Source organism: Pteropus vampyrus, unplaced genomic scaffold (assembly GCF_000151845.1).
Source record: "Pteropus vampyrus isolate Shadow unplaced genomic scaffold, Pvam_2.0 Scaffold15, whole genome shotgun sequence".
In the NCBI taxonomy this organism is placed as follows: Eukaryota; Metazoa; Chordata; class Mammalia; order Chiroptera; family Pteropodidae; genus Pteropus; species Pteropus vampyrus.
Window position 1 is genome coordinate 13,915,791 of NW_011888796.1, and position 15,861 is coordinate 13,931,651.

The 15,861-nt window shown below is 39.9% G+C and overlaps 1 protein-coding gene and 1 pseudogene across 1 annotated transcript in view; both read left to right on the top strand.

The window, feature by feature from the left end:
- TRIM9 (tripartite motif containing 9) overlaps positions 1 to 15,861 on the top strand; it is a 101,468-nt gene that overhangs the window by 72,949 nt on the left and 12,658 nt on the right. Inside the window, exons 6-7 of the mRNA XM_011385561.2 lie at positions 4,686 to 4,843; positions 6,048 to 6,186. Coding sequence (XP_011383863.1) covers positions 4,686 to 4,843; positions 6,048 to 6,186 — 297 coding nt within the window. The remainder of the gene's footprint in view (positions 1 to 4,685; positions 4,844 to 6,047; positions 6,187 to 15,861) is intronic.
- On the top strand, positions 2,304 to 2,422 carry LOC111735944 (annotated as a pseudogene).

Sequence of the window (15,861 nt, forward strand, 5' to 3'; positions counted from 1 at the left end):
CTAAGCAAGTGAGATCTAAGTGAAGAATGCTGGTACCTTCCTAGTTCAAACATCCCTAAATTGTAATGACATGTTTTCTGGTTGCATTTTTATTAGAAAATTATATTGCCCTCTTTCGAGACTATTGGGAGTGGTGTTTGATCTCTCACGCTATTTTTTTCTTTTATAGAAAACAACAGATTAAATTTTTTTCCTGTTTTTATTAGAGAATAATGGAAACATTTTTCCCTTAATTTTAAGTTGGTGTTGTCAAGTCTTTCTCAGGTCATGGGAAGGAAATTTTAAGATTCTTTCCCTAGTCCATCAAGAGCTCTGCTGCTTGGCTCAGAATAGATTTCAAATACCTACCCCCTCCCAGGAAAATATTACCTCAGAATTGTCTAAGTACATAAAGTATCCCAAGATGCATGAGTTGTGGTGCTAAAATGAAACACCATTGTGTTCATTCAGAATCAGGATGAAATAGTGACCTAACACTCCACCAAACCTTTTTAGCACATAGACCAATAGCTATTACTCCTCCTAAGTGCCTCTACTCACCTAAGGACACATTTATCTTCACTAACTCGTGTTGAATGTTAAGAGCCCTGAGTATGCACCAAGGTCATGAGCAAGGACAGTGTAATCTGAACAGACTCTCCTTTAAATCACGGAGAAAGAGGGCCCAGAAGTTTGGCAGTGATGGGCATGAGCACACACACTGACGTGCTTACAATCTGTTCGTGAATGTAATCTGTTCGTGGTTTGGGGGCCTGAAAGGCTGGTCCTCAAAACCTGTGTTCACGTTTATCCTTAACAGTGTACTAGTGGCAGCTTTCCAGAAACAACTTCTTGGTCTTCTAAAATCTAAACTTTCCTTTGTATTATTCGGCCACCATAAAAAGGAATGACAGTTCACAAAGGAACCTCCGGAGAAGATGACTCAGTGAAATTACATTCTCAACCACCTTAGCTCCTACAGCGAACTATTTCATTAATCCACACCAGCAACTCTTGGGTAGCTTGATCGTTCACATGTAGGAACCAAAAAGAAACATTCCCCTTGGAGTTAGGTGTGGTGACGTCCCTCTAGTACAGCAGATTAGAAAGGCGATATAATGCAATGTAAGCACACAGCCCCTAGAGCCAGGCATGGCTTCAAATCCCATCACTACCACTTACTAGCCATGAAAACTTTCTGTATTTCAGTTTCCTCATCTACAAAATTGAGATAGTAACAGTACTGGTGGTTATCGTGGGTTGTTGTAAAAATTAAATGAGTGAATACATGTAAAACCCCTCACCACATTGTCAGGCATTCAGTAAGTGCTCAAAAGCATCACCTATCATTATTTTTCATGTTGAGGGTGAGAGGCCAACTTCCCTTCCTCACATGTCCTCGCCATACTCCTGGTATCTCTCACAGAGGAATTCCTGGATGGCTGTGAGTGTTCACAGTCTGAAAGATTTGGGGAAGGGGGAATTTAATGAATACGAAAAATGTAAGATATGGTTTAAACTAGAATGGCCTTAAATAGGTAAAACATTTGAAAACTTTGGTATAAGAAGACACTGTTGCAAAATTTAATTTTGAGCCATAGCTCCAGCAGGCCCCTTCAAGGAAGTCCATAAGAACAGCTGCCTCCTGTATCAAAGAGGAGAGTTCTAGCCCTAAGCTTGATTTTATAGGTTGAAAGATGCTAAGTGCTAAAATTTTGATGAGATAGGAGAAATTAGTTCTTTAGGAAAAACAACGATATCTAAGAGTGATCATGAAAGTGTTAAGATTAAGGTAGATATGGCAGCTTTAGTGACAGAAATTGCAATAAAACATTCTTTCTTATAGTTCAGCCCAGGAACTGTAATGCTATCCATTTCTGAAACACAAAAGATAAATTAATTTGGAAATACTTTGGATTCTTATGGACCATTTATTTTATACATAATAAAGTGAAATGGGATAACATAACACCCACTATAAAATGTGTTTCTAAAATGTCAGCCTTAATGTTGTCACATTGCTTTTTACATGCAATATCACTCTGGGGTAAATAAGGAAAAAGAAAAAATAATTCTGAGCACATCGAGAAATAGATTTAGACATGCAAATGTCTCTCTGTTCCTTCGTTTAGTTTTCTCTCTCTCCTCCCCTCTCTCTCTCACTCTTTTTCTCTTCGTTTTTTGTTTGTTTGTTTGTTTTGTTTGTTTGCTTATTTGTTTAAACTTGGAACAATATTAAGATATGAAGATCAGTGAGTGGTGAGATTTTTCCCACTCACTGATCTTCATATCTTAATATTGTCTTTTAAAGTATATCCACTGTAGTCTATGGCCATGCTACCCTGAACAAGCCCAATCCCATCTGATCTTGGAAGCTGAGCAGGGTCGGGCCTGGTTAATACTTGGATGGGAGACCACCTAGGAAGACCAGGTGCTGTAGGCGTAAAAAATAGAAAAATAAGAGATTGTAAGCTGACAAGGTCCTTGCAATCTGTGAGGTCAACCAAAGATTGCCTTGCCTAAAAAACAAACAAACAAATAAATAGATAGATAGATAGATAGATAGATAGATAGATAAATAAAGTATATCCACTGAAAATTTATAAGTGAAGTTCACATTTTAATTACACACGACACCATGTATTTCAATTAATCTTTTAATTATACCTTTGTCTATACAAGGAACTTTGAGTTTCTTATCAGAGACATTGCAAGCATTTGTATGATTCGAGTTGAAACCATCTTATTGGTTTCTTATTGTAACTTTATTCTTTGATTTTAAAATTGATGAAATATAGAGTTGCCTGAAACGTGAACAAAGGGAAAAAGAAGACCGATTTGGGAGCTAAAGAGATAAAGAGAGTTCTAGGAATTGTTGTTTTGTGGTAGCTCTAACTAATAAGGCCAGTTAAGAGCAAATATCCCCAGGGAGAATCATTCTGTGTCTCTAGAAGCCCTCTGAAGAATAATTTGCTTAAACTTGTCATATTTTATACCACAGTTAATATATTAAAATGTATTCTTTTTATAAGGAAAAAGTATTTAAATGACAAAGTAAGTTTTTAATATGTTTAATGACCTAAAATTATCCCTCTAATTATAACTCCTAGGTGCCCATTTATGGATAGACGATCATTAGAAATCATTAGAAGGAATTATCTCTTCTCTCTCTTCCTTCCTCCATCCAGTCCTGTACTCTTTCTATTGAACAAGGCAATGAATTTATCTCCTTTCTTCTGAATCCAGATGTTCTGGGACCTCTAATGGCAGAAGCCATTGTTCCGTGATGAGATTCCACCTGAACTCTGTGTCATTGAAACTTGAAACATGTTGTCCCTTCCTAAACTGATCACCTCCAATTAACTGGTCCTAATTTTAATTTAATTAGGCTTGATCTGGTAACTCAGGCATGGTTTTCTCTAATGTATCACAGTCTTTTCTTAAGTGTAAGATGATTAACCTGCTTCACCTTCACATCTGTCATGGTATAGTGGCTGCTTTTGTTTGGTAGGTTATCTACCATAGAACCTGTTTCCGAAAATGTTGTTAAATTAACCATCTTCTTGGTTGGGGTGACTGGCAAGGAGCAGATTTACCTCAATGCATGACACTCAGAGTCCAATTTTGGTACAGCATACCAGGTGTTCCACAATTAGCATTTGTTCATCTGCATATCCCTGGATGTGGTCCAAACTGTTCTCTCCTATTGTTAAAGTGCTACAAAAATAAATTAATGCATTAGCTGAAAAAAAAAATTTTAAGCAGTTGGTAAAATCATTGTTCCCAGATATATATATATTGAGTTTATATATTAGGAACTTGGATTATTCATTACCTAACATTTCTATACCTGTGTGTCTGAAGGCTTAACTAATCTGCAGTTTTAAGTAATACAGAAGACTCTTGGCACAAAATGGGGACAGGGAGATGTTGTGACTAGTGACGTGACAGATTCTCACAAGGTCACGAGGACACCTTAACTCCCTGCCAGGCCCCATCTGCTCCCATACTACTCTCTAGGCTCACAGTTGACTATTCTATACCTACAGAAAGAATGAACTTGAGCTAGTGCTATTTTCAAGGTACAGCTACCTTGAAAGAATGTCAAGTTCCTCAGAAGTTTCAAAATGGAGAAATCATTGTTTGTGTCACTTGGTACCAATTTTTTAAAATCCATTGTTATAGCTACTTATGTACATAGGCCTAGAGTAGAATCACTAGTAAAAAATAAATTTTTAAAAAATAAAAGAAAAAAAAAATTGGACCTTAGCAACAAGGTGATTTCAGAGCTGTTTCTCAGAATAGGCAGTTCCAAGTTTATAAACATGGGGTTTAAGGCTTATACTAAATTTTATGATAAATTTATCATCTGTGTTTTGGATGAAATAGGCTTTAGTGGGCTGGACTAGAAATCTATCCCCCATGTAAAACATTTCCCTTAGGGATGATGTCTTTGATGCCCAAGGGGGTGATAACAGAGCACTTGTCTCCCCTCCAATTAAAGGCAGGAAATGACACCAAGGGCTTGGAGAAAGGCAGCCCAGTAGCTCAGGAACCAGCCCCACTCCAGGAGACTGGGAGGGATTCTCTTCGGGTCCCCCATGCACATCAGGCTAGCTACCTAGTCTAGCCGCATGTTTATCAGTCCAAGATGCTGAAATGTTTGCAACTTCACAGAAGCCAGGGTTACACTAATTTCTGTTTAGCTTCCTCTCCAGTCCCAGCAACCCCCATCCTACAGCTGGAGGAGTGTTGCACCCACAACAACAGCGCTACGCTGTCCTGGAAACAGCCACCTCTGTCCACCGTGCCCGCTGAAGGATACATTCTGGAGCTGGATGATGGCAATGGTGGTCAATTCCGGGTAAGCAGAGATCCTACGGCTTGTGAACCAAAACCAGTGACCACCTCAGAGGACCCACTATGGAATCTCAGGCCCAGCTATCCCACCTCTCCCAGGGACAGGCCATCCCAGCAGGGCCCACCTGCCTTTCAACTGGGACCTGCTTTCTCCTTGTACCATCAAAGATGGACAAAGGAGTCTCTGAATAGAAACTGCCCTACCCTTTTTAAGAGAAAGTACATGCAGTATTGAGAGCTCTGGAGTCAGAATGCCCGCACTCAAGTCCAAACTCTACCACTTAGCTGAGTGACCGTGCCCATTTCTCAACTCTTCGAGTCTTCAGGTCCTCATCTGTAAAATGGGGATGACAATTATATGTACCTTATGTATCATTAAGAGTCAATTAGATAATTCATATAGAATTCTTAGCATGCTGCCATCTCAGACTCTGATCTTCTTAGTATCCAACTGGAGAGTTGTCACTTTAAGGCCATGCTTTGAATGCAAATTATTTTTACTCATTACATCAGCATAATGCTACAAAGTATATAGCTAAAGAGGGAGGCATATGCCTAACCTATGCTAAAGATGGATTATGCTAGGATTTATTTTAAGGCTTTGAAATGTCATTCTTCCTCCCTTCCCTGTTTCCTCCCCCTTCTTTCTGTACTGTGATGAAAACCTATGCTCCCATGGCTTTGAGTGCAGTCTTTGTGATAGTTCCTGAAGCTGTTAGTGGTGTTACAAATACAGCATAGAGACCACCCTCATGTTTTCAAACCTGTTTTTTACCAATCACATAGATGGATAAAGAGCTTAATAGTTATTATGCACTGTATAAATGCCATATTAATAATAATAATAATAATAAGTAAAATGCTAACTATAACACCCAATTTTAATTTTTTAGCCCTGCTACTAATAACGACCATTCATTAAGCTGCCAGGCCCATGCTAAATACAAGGCACTAAGCTAGTCGGTTTGCACATATGACCCTATATAATCCTCACACCAACCTCATAAGGTGGATATTACTGTCCCCATTTTACAAATGAGGAAACTGAGACTAAACGGGGTCAATTAAATGGCCCAGTATCTACAGGATTCAAATCCAGATTAGGCCCATGCCAAAGCATATGCTCCTAACCACTGGGCAACCCCACCTTCCTGACCCCTCACAAAGATTCCCGTTAAATGGTGGCCTGTTAATTTTTTGACCCTCAGGAAGTGTATGTTGGAAAGGAGACAATGTGCACCGTGGATGGTCTTCACTTCAACAGCACGTACAACGCGCGTGTCAAGGCCTTCAACAAAACAGGAGTCAGCCAGTACAGCAAGACCCTGGTCCTCCAAACGTCCGAGGGTAAGGCCCTTCAGCAGTACCCCTCAGAGCGAGAGCTGCGCGGCGTCTAAAACGGCTGGCGAGCGGGAGGTAACCCCACCACTGCCCAAATTCTGAAGTGTTTCCGTGACTTGCCCTGCGTTCTGGCGCAGAGCCGCTGTTCCTCTCCCGCCGCTAGCGAGCCCGTGGTATGTGGATGCGATCAAACCAAAGAGTCCACAGCGGCAGTGCAAATGGCTTGGGCCGCCGGCTTCCTTTGATAACGTTCTAAATAAGCTGCAATTGAAGAAGCTGAAAAATGAAGGCCTGAATGTCCCCCGGTGTGTGAGACCAATGTATTTAGGCTCTAGGGCAGGCTCCCATTCTCCACGATACACATCATTTGCCACTTTTGCCCAGATGATTCTCAATTGCTTTGTAGTGCTTGCTAGATCCTGAGGGTGGGGCGAGGTTCTTTCCAGCTGTGGATTTGTCTCGCTGACCATGTTTCCGATGGGTATCGGGTGCTAGAGCCATTCAGAGTGGGCCTGTCGGCCACTCCTGGCTTAACCAGCGTGGACGGCTTCCTTTCACACCCAAAGCCCAGGCCGGCGGCACCAGGACTGAGGCTTCCTGTGGGCACCAGAAGGAAGAGACCGGCAACTTCGCATTACCTCGCCATTTTCACCTTTTCCAGGCCCTCTAGGCTCGGTTAGGCTGTCTAAGGTCACCAAATGAGGTCACTCTCTAGAGAATGTTTGCTTCTTGGCTATATTGTAAATATTTTGGTCATCAAAGGCAAGCCATCCATCTCAGAAGAAGGGCTTGCATTTGATGGCCAGATATAACCGCTGAGGCTTTCAACATTTTCATTTTAAAAGCAATTGCAATATATGAAATTAAACCTATGAAGAGATATTTGTGGTCAATGCCAAAGCATTTCAGACCTTCTGGGTGTCATTTTAATCATAGAAGTTACCCCACCCCACCGGCATTCTCCATAACTTCCCTCTGCAGAACTAATTATGTTGATTTTGGTCAAATTCAAGGCATTAGCTAAAAGAACTGTGGTGGTGTTTTTTTTTTTTTCCCCCACTTCCCACAAACCTCAGCATGTGCCAGTCACCCCTAAAATGGTTCACATGGTTACAAACAAGCACAACTTCAAATCCCACAGCAAGGTTGATAGGCCCCTGGCCATGAAAACCATGTGTGGGGAGCAGTCCTAAGTCTGTGAGGAAGGCCATTCAAAGAGCAGGATTTGTTGAAGGGAAAATGCCCACATGGCCCATTCCCACTCGGGTTACAAGTATGTGATAGCGAGAGCCTCTCCTGGAATGATCGTTTCAGCACCTTCTTTCTGGGATGACCGATCAGCTTCAAAGCAGTTGCCTCATTTCCCAAAGTACCATGCTAAACACTAACACCCTCCCAGAGTTTTTCCTAAATGCAATGCAGAAGGCTCTTCATGGTGATGGCCTCATCTCCCATGTGTGTAAAGGAGGTTTGATTGAAGAGTGAGGTGCATGCCATTAGTGCAGCGAGACCATTTGCAGCAGTGTTGCTAATATGTCATCAGATTTACGGGAAGACTATTTCTATTCATGATACATCATGGAAATCATACTATTCTGCAAAAATCAGTTATTAGCATAGCAGCCTGAGCACTTATGTCTCTCCTTTCATCCTGCAGGAGGATGTAGTCTCTAGCTTTCACTTAATGTTCATAAGATTATGGTGTCTAATAAATTACAGAATTGGAGCTGCGATCCTTGATACCACAGTCACAGAACTGGGGGTCGTTTTCTAAGAGAAACTAACGAAACGAGTCCTCTTCCAACAAAGAAACTGTACTGTAGAAATTAATTTCCTCCATAATTTTTATATATTGTGTACAAATATAAGGTATGTATCTAAATACAAAGAAAACCCTATCATCGTGTAGATATCAGCATTCTCTGTTACTGCACAGAAGTGATTTTCTCATGATGAAATAAAGTTCACACACATACTTTCTCCATAACTTTGGTTTGTTCTATTTGTTTCTCCCTCATTCTAATTCATTCAAAGAGTGAGCAAGAAAGAATGTAATGAATAGCTTATTTTTTAATAAAAAAAATTTTCAATCAATCTGTAACAGTAGAGAAAGCCTATAAAATTTAAAAAATTATATATCCTTTTTGTTGTTATTTAGAACTCAATGATAAAAATGCCATTAATGGAGTTTTGATGTATTCACTAAACTTATACTCTATTAATCATTTTCTACAGTTTTTTGAAAGGTTTACTTTCAAGATTTTTTTTTTCCTGCTCTTGGGGGTGATGTGTGGTTGATTGTGGCTTTCTACTGTAACAAAATCTTTTGCATCCTTCTTAGCAAGAGTTAACTCCTTTCCACAGTTCAAAACAAAAATTTGTATCACAGAAGGGTCTGATTTCATATGTGATAGTAAGTCTAACTCATATTTACATGCATTTAGTCTGAAGTTTTAAATCGCTTATCAATTATACTCTTCAAATTATCACAAAACCTTCTGCTGACCAAAAGGTAATGTTATACAGAGGAGATCAAATGTACACATTGTTATGAATTCTGATTGTTTTTTTCAAAAGCAAATTTGTTTATTTATCTGTTTGTTGGTCAGTGTTTGAAAGTGCCAACTGCGTACTAGGCTGTGGGTATAGAGTGTGGAGCAGACAACACCCCTGCCATCATGGAGCTGGCAGCCTAGGAAGGAAGACAGGCCTTAAAGTAATAGACACATGAATATAGTTACAAGCTTATAAATTATGATAAACACTGTGAATAAAAGGAAAGGGGACCAGCAGAAAGACTTAATTTATATAGGGGAATCGGTCAGGAAAACAATGAAAAATAATTTAATTCAATGGAAATGATAAAGAATGTGTTAGTAAAAGAAAAAAGGAAAGGAAAATGCATTGTTATATGAGTTCAGGTTTGGATAGTTCCCTGAAAGCAAAATTCTTGGAGATGTACCCAAGACAGCCATGTGAATAAGGCCAGAATAAGGTCTTAACCAAATTACACTGACAAGAAAAAAAATAATGGTAAGCAATTAAGAATTTGAATGGAATTTTAAAATAGGGCATATAACCCTGGTTGTATACATCTTTAAAGTAACTCATTTAATAGTCATTATATCTGCAAAAGAGTACCCGTTAAAAATATTATATAACAAGACCTTCTTAATACTTGGAGTTCTAGGCTCATTCTGTGTCTGGGAGACTACTCCTTAAAAAAATAGACAAGGCTAAGAACAAGATAGGAAATTTTTTCTGTTTATTTTTCTCTATTTTCCCTCTGCCCATCTAAACAGACTATGCCTTCTCTTTTTCTTTAATCTGGAGCGAAAATGAAATAGACCAAAGGTAATATTCCTGGGATCACATAACTCACAAAGACTGTTAACTGGCTGAAAAGAGAAGGTCTCTTTCTCACCCGCCTCAGCTCTCAGAGCCAGGGAATTGCTTCCCGCAGCCTTCTCAGCAGACATGGAGCTCTGCTCACCAAGCCTGCAGGGATTTAGAACATGGAGGGTTGCACTCTTTATGCAATAAATACTCTTTAGCACAAATCTTTGTGTAAAAAAGATCATTTTCCTTGGACAAATTTTTAGAAATGGAATTACTGGACCAAGGAGTATGAACATTTTTAAATTGCTTTTCAGATAGATTTTACACCAGAAATATATGAACCATTTTTTTATCACTTTAATTCTACTATTTAGGGTTTAATTTTGACTTGCAAGCTGCCTCTTCTGAAAGTAAAAATATTCCTAAAAGGGGTTTTTTAATTTATATTTTGATAGGAATAATATTCTGGTTGTTTCATATTTAAGAGCTACATGAAATGTTATAACATGGTGCATGCAAAATGACCATAAACTAAAGAAGGAAGACTTCCCAGAGGGGGCGGAGGGAGAGAGAGATCCAAACAGGGAATAACTGTTTGCAAGGCAAAAAATTCAAAATTGGCCTTGATCTAAATATGAAAAGGAACTCAGAGATGCATAAAGCATGGTCCCGCCGGCTCTAGAGCGTATGGACTTTACTCCTCCTTCCTGAACTTCATGGCACCTGACTCCAAGCGCCTAAAAACTATGGTACCATTTCACCTCTCTAGAACGACAATATCTACCCTACAATCTAGATAGTCTTCTTATAATTAAGAAGTAAACCACAATGATCTCTGATTGGAAGAAGAAAAAAAAAGACATAGTTCAGGCATAGAAGCTCCTGTGCTGTCCTCACAGCAGAGCCCTTGGTCTCACTTAGCTCAATTTACCCACAGTTCCACTGAGCTCGCAAAGAGCAAAGAGCACAGCAGACTAAATGCATCACATTAGAAGAGAGAAGAAGGATTTTGTACAGAAGTGAGTTGAGGGTATTGGCAGCATTGAGCAGGGAAGGTAACTGGAAAAACTGAACAGACTAAAAAAAAAATCAAAAGAGAACATTCTGTGACATATGTTCTGATTAAGAAAGCTAGAAAGTATATAATGCATTTTAGTAAATTTTCCACCTAACACATTTAAAAGTCAGTATATTATCTGGAACCCTTGGTAATGAGGCTTTTAGGCATATCTAAGGCTTTATGGAATCACAATATGAAATAAGCCAAAAAACTATGATAATAAACCCTAATCCATTTTGCGTCAAGCTTCTAACTTTCTTCATTTTCCACTAAAATAGTCCATGAAAAATGACAGCTATAAAGACTTTAGACTATACCACTGTACACATTATTCACATCTAAACCCCTTTCTGTTCTGTTGCTGCAACACACCAGATTTACCCTATGTATTAGTTTCTCATTGCTGCTTTAACAAGTTACCACAAGCTTAGCAGCTTAAATAACACAAATTTATCACTTTACAGTGCTCGAGGTCAGAATCCTAAAAGGGTTTAAATTGAGGTGTCAGCAGGGCTGTACTCCTTCAGGCGGTTCTAAGGAAGGATCCAACCTCTTTTCTTTTCCAGCTTCTGGAAGCCACCATGGCTCATGGCTCCATCTTCAAAACCAGAAGCATAGCATCTTCCAATCTCTGACTCTGACCCTCCTGTTTCCCTTTTATAAGGACGCAGGTCATTACCTTGGGCCCACCTCGATAGTTAAGATAATCTTCCCAAATGAAGATCCTTAACTTAATCACATCTGCAAAGGCCCTTTTGCCCTGTAAGGGGACATAGTCACAGATTCTAGGAGTGATGATGTGGACATTTTTGGGCAAGCTATTATTCCGCCTCCCACACTCTATGAGGAAAGTATTATATTATCATTATTATTATTATTATTATTATTATTATTAATCATTACCATCCCACTCTACATATGGGAAAACTGAGCCTCTGAGAGGTTAAGTAACGTGTCAGACCAGGCCTTTCATCCTCCAATGCCCAGTGCAGTGCACTTTGGTGCCGATATTAGAACAGTGCGATTTGCACTCAACCAAAAGGAAGGGAAGAGGGAAAACTACCCTAAGTCTGTCTGCTAGGTGTCTGAAACATCTTGTCAAAATGAAGGAGTAGTATGTAGCTGCCTCATGAGGTTATCCAGAAACCCCAGCCAGATATAGAAATTTAGCACTTCGAAAAAGTCATGTTAGAGTTTTGTTGAAAAGAATTACATTCTGCTTTAAAAAAAGGAGGTGTGGGAGTAGCTGTCATTTCCAGCATAATACCTAAGCTCCTCCTCAGGTCCTGTCCTTTTTTCATGTGTCTGCACTTCGTCTAGCTCCCCACTTCTACCCTTGCATGAGTGCTCACCTAAAGAGCCCCTTCTCCCCATTTGGTACCAGTGAGTGCTCTTGGCTGGCAGTGACGGATTGCCACCTGGTTAGGAAAAGGAATGTTGGAGCCACATCTTCAAAGTCCTTGAAAGACCATGCCAAATGAGGTCTGGGACTCGGAGCTCTTGTTTGGGTTGAAACCACAGAGCTATTTATTCACAAAAGCTCTCAGCCCTTCAGATCTCAACTGTGAGGAAAATCAGGGAGAAGGTCTAGTGATAATTAGCAAATCCAACTTTAAATAAGGCTGCAAATTCCAGCGTTCCCAGCAAAGAGGTGCTCAGAGCACTGGAAAAAGCGTGCTCCCACATATCCTCTTTGACTGTCCACAAGCGCCATCTCCCCAGCACTTTCCAGGACTGTTTATCTAATGACAATAAAAGGGTTGGGATTCCTGAAGTTACATCTTAGAAATTGCTTTCTAAAAGGGGGCAGAGAAGGCGTTATTCATAAAGATTAAAATACCTTCTTTCTACCCATTAGACTCTCACATTACCCCTTCCAATGTGATAGCTCCACCTACACATCAAAGGAAATAACCCAGAGAATATTAACTGGTGCAGACAGAGTATAGCCCTAGAATGGCCCCAGATGCATCTATCCAGAATCTCTGCAGATATTTCATGGTGATTTGAGACCAGCATAAGTACTATACTCTTAAACCCTGATGTACTGAGACTCGCCCCCAGAGAAGCTGTAACCTTGTGGGGGGAAAAAGAACCTCATCTGATCTCAGAGAAAACAACAGGGGATGCCTCAACTCGCCCTCTTCCTGTGGCCAAAATCCCAAAGGGGAGGGCAATGCGTTTGCCTTTCAATCCTTGACTAGCACAGTCCATGGAACTGCTCTATGTAGAGAAGAAAGATTCATCTTCATTATAGAACAGGGTTTGGAGAATAATATTAGGTCACCTACACAAAACTTGGTCACCCCTGAGACCACTAAAATGTGCCCTGTGGCCTGTAGCATGCACTTTACCTTTTGTACATTTCCAAGGCACAAAAGAGCAGTGATGGCCTTGTCACCCCCAAAATTTTATGCACCAGGAATTGATCCTGCCAAGGTTTCTATCCAGCCCCACCACAGCTGGCAGTGAGATCAGATATGTCCCTTATCTGATCAGATATGTCCCTTAACCTCTCAGGACTGCAGAGTTTGTTTTTCTGTTTATTGGGGTTTTTTGGTCCCTAATACTATAGACTTACAGCAAATGATCTTTAAGTTATTTACAATTGTACTCCCTGGTTTTCTTTTGCTGCTTCTCCAAAATTACTGCTGAAACTGTTAACTATTTCAGAAAAAGCTACTATGAACAGATGTAGATACCTCCTGCCTCCTCCAAGGGTTTTAGTGGGTCTTGGAGATCTGCCATGACACAGAAAATTCAACACTAATAGGAAATAGTTGATAGGGAATCAGATCAGAAAGAGTATATGGTTCACTGGAGATATTTCTCCTATGCCTCTAACTTTGCTTTTCCTGATCCAGAGGATCACACCCTCCCCCAAAAATAACTTAGTTAGAAAAAATACGCATTTCCAGGACAAAAATCCTTCAAGGGAGGTAAATTGTACCTGAACAAATTTGGGTAGATTTTTTAAAAATCCAAGGTGAAAGGCACGATGGTAATTCTCAGAGCCCAGATAAAAGAGAGACTTTGTTCCTTTTAATTTTGACAACATGCATAATAACCCAGAGAACTTCCTGAATTCTTCCATAGGACCGAATTGGATCCAGACCCTATTTTTAGTTCTGGGGAATGCACTTTGCAATTGACACTCTGGGGAGCAGTTTAGTCCTTTGGAATCTCCTGTATCTATTTGAAATATAGGAATTTTCAGCTCTTCTGATAACAGTTCCTTATAAATAATGCCATGGTATTCTAAATTGGAGTGGAGGACATTGTGACAGAATATGCAACTGTCCCAGGGGTGGTAAGAGGCTGTTTCATTTCTTCTTTTGAAAGGAGGTTTTCAAAACATTTGTTTCTTACTTCTCAACTGCAATTAATGCCACATTTAAGAAAGCTTAAAATACCACCTTTCACTGTAAATTATGTACCAGTCGGACATAATTGTGACTTTAGATGCTTATTAGATCACTGAAGGAAACTGAGCCTCCTTCACTCATTTCTTTGTCTCTTTTAAAATCTTCCCAACAAAAGGAAATTCCTTTACAGCTGGTTTGTAATTAAACTGAAACTCATCTTTGCTGCTGCACGTGCAGCCCTTAGTGACATATCTTGCTTAACTATGCTGGGAAATACAACCATCTTGTTGGACCAGTGCCCAAGGGCTGCTTAAGTTGTGAAGCTGTTCAATACCAGACAGGAAGGCAACCAAGACAGGGCACAAAGGAAGCTGGATTAGTGTACACTGTCATAAGGAGCCCCCGTCGCTTTGCTTTTCCTCTTTGAACTCAAAAATAACACCTCAAAGACCATACTTTACATTTCCAAAATACTCTACAACATTCATAGAACTATTCAGTACTCTGTGCACGTTGGAATCGGTCAAAAAAACTTCTACTCCCAGGAGTGTAAAAATAAGTCAGTAAGACACAAGTTTTCTCTAAATTATTTTTCTTATGATCAACTCTCTTATGAACGTGTTTCTCAGCTGCTCAGTTGTCATATAATGTCTGGCACGTGGTAGGTGTTCAATAAATGTTAGCTAGTGAACAAACAAAAGAAGTATACAGTAAGCCAAACCAAAGTACACCACCTAGATATTCTTTTTTCTCCTCAAACCCAAAAGTCAGTAAATAGTAAGTGAGATCCCCCAGCCGATCTTTTCCTTTGATAATTCTTGATTGCTTCTTTCAAACAGAGGCCCCGACTCCAGAATCCAGCAATCCCCGGTGGGAGAGGAAAGCAGCCCAGACAAGGGCAAAAAGTTATTGACAGAGTTGATGGAAAGTGTGTCTTGACCCCTCCCCATTATGAAGACAGTTCCCATCCCAGAGCTACAGATATGTCTAGAGTGGCCACACCAGCATTCAGCCAGCATGCTGTTTTGCATTGCTCTTTCCTGCTAAAGTGTTTTTACTTAGCAAGCTCTTCAACAAACAGGATCACTGCACATGATGAAATATGACAAGAAATTTAAAATCTCTTAAGGAGGTACTTGTCTTTCTCTAATGATCTATACATTAAAAACTAATGATAATCATCCTGGATATTAGCTATGAACTGAAACATAGCTTCATATCGTGTATTCTGAAGAAAATAATAACCTCATTCCTGTTTATCTTGACTAATAGACTATTAATAGCTGAGAAGCCTTCTCCAGATGTCAACAGTTGTACTTTAGAGGGGTGGAAGCGGGATGTACATCCTGCATCCCATAAGTACAACACAGATACACACTTGGGTAGCTGTGTGTATGCTCAGTGTGAGCCTGTGTCATTTGGCTAAACCAGGGAGTGGCAGTAACGTTTCTGGTATTGTCTTATCTTTTGTTCATATCTATGAACATGTCCAGAGGGGCATAACAAAAGTAAAGATTCGAAATCCATACCATAGAAGAAAGGGTGGAAATAGATTCTATTTATCTCAGAAAAGAGAAGATTCAAAGGGGATCGGTGACTGCCCTCAAATATAAGAAATAGCAATCCGTTCTGTGTGGCCCCGGCTGATGAGTTGAACTCCCAAAGAGCTATATCTAGACCAATATAAGAAATAACTGTAAACTCTGAGTTCCTCAATCCAAGAGATTTCAAAGAGAAACTTGATGATTGCTCCTTAGATGTTATTGAGTTAAGTGTCTTCTAAGACTCCTGCAATCTCAAATAATATCAGATGGCATAAATGACCCATAGGCAACTGACCAAACATTTGCACTATGTGCCATGAGGGTGAGCATAAAAGGCACCCTTTGTCTAGTCTGGCCGGGATCAAGCAGGCAT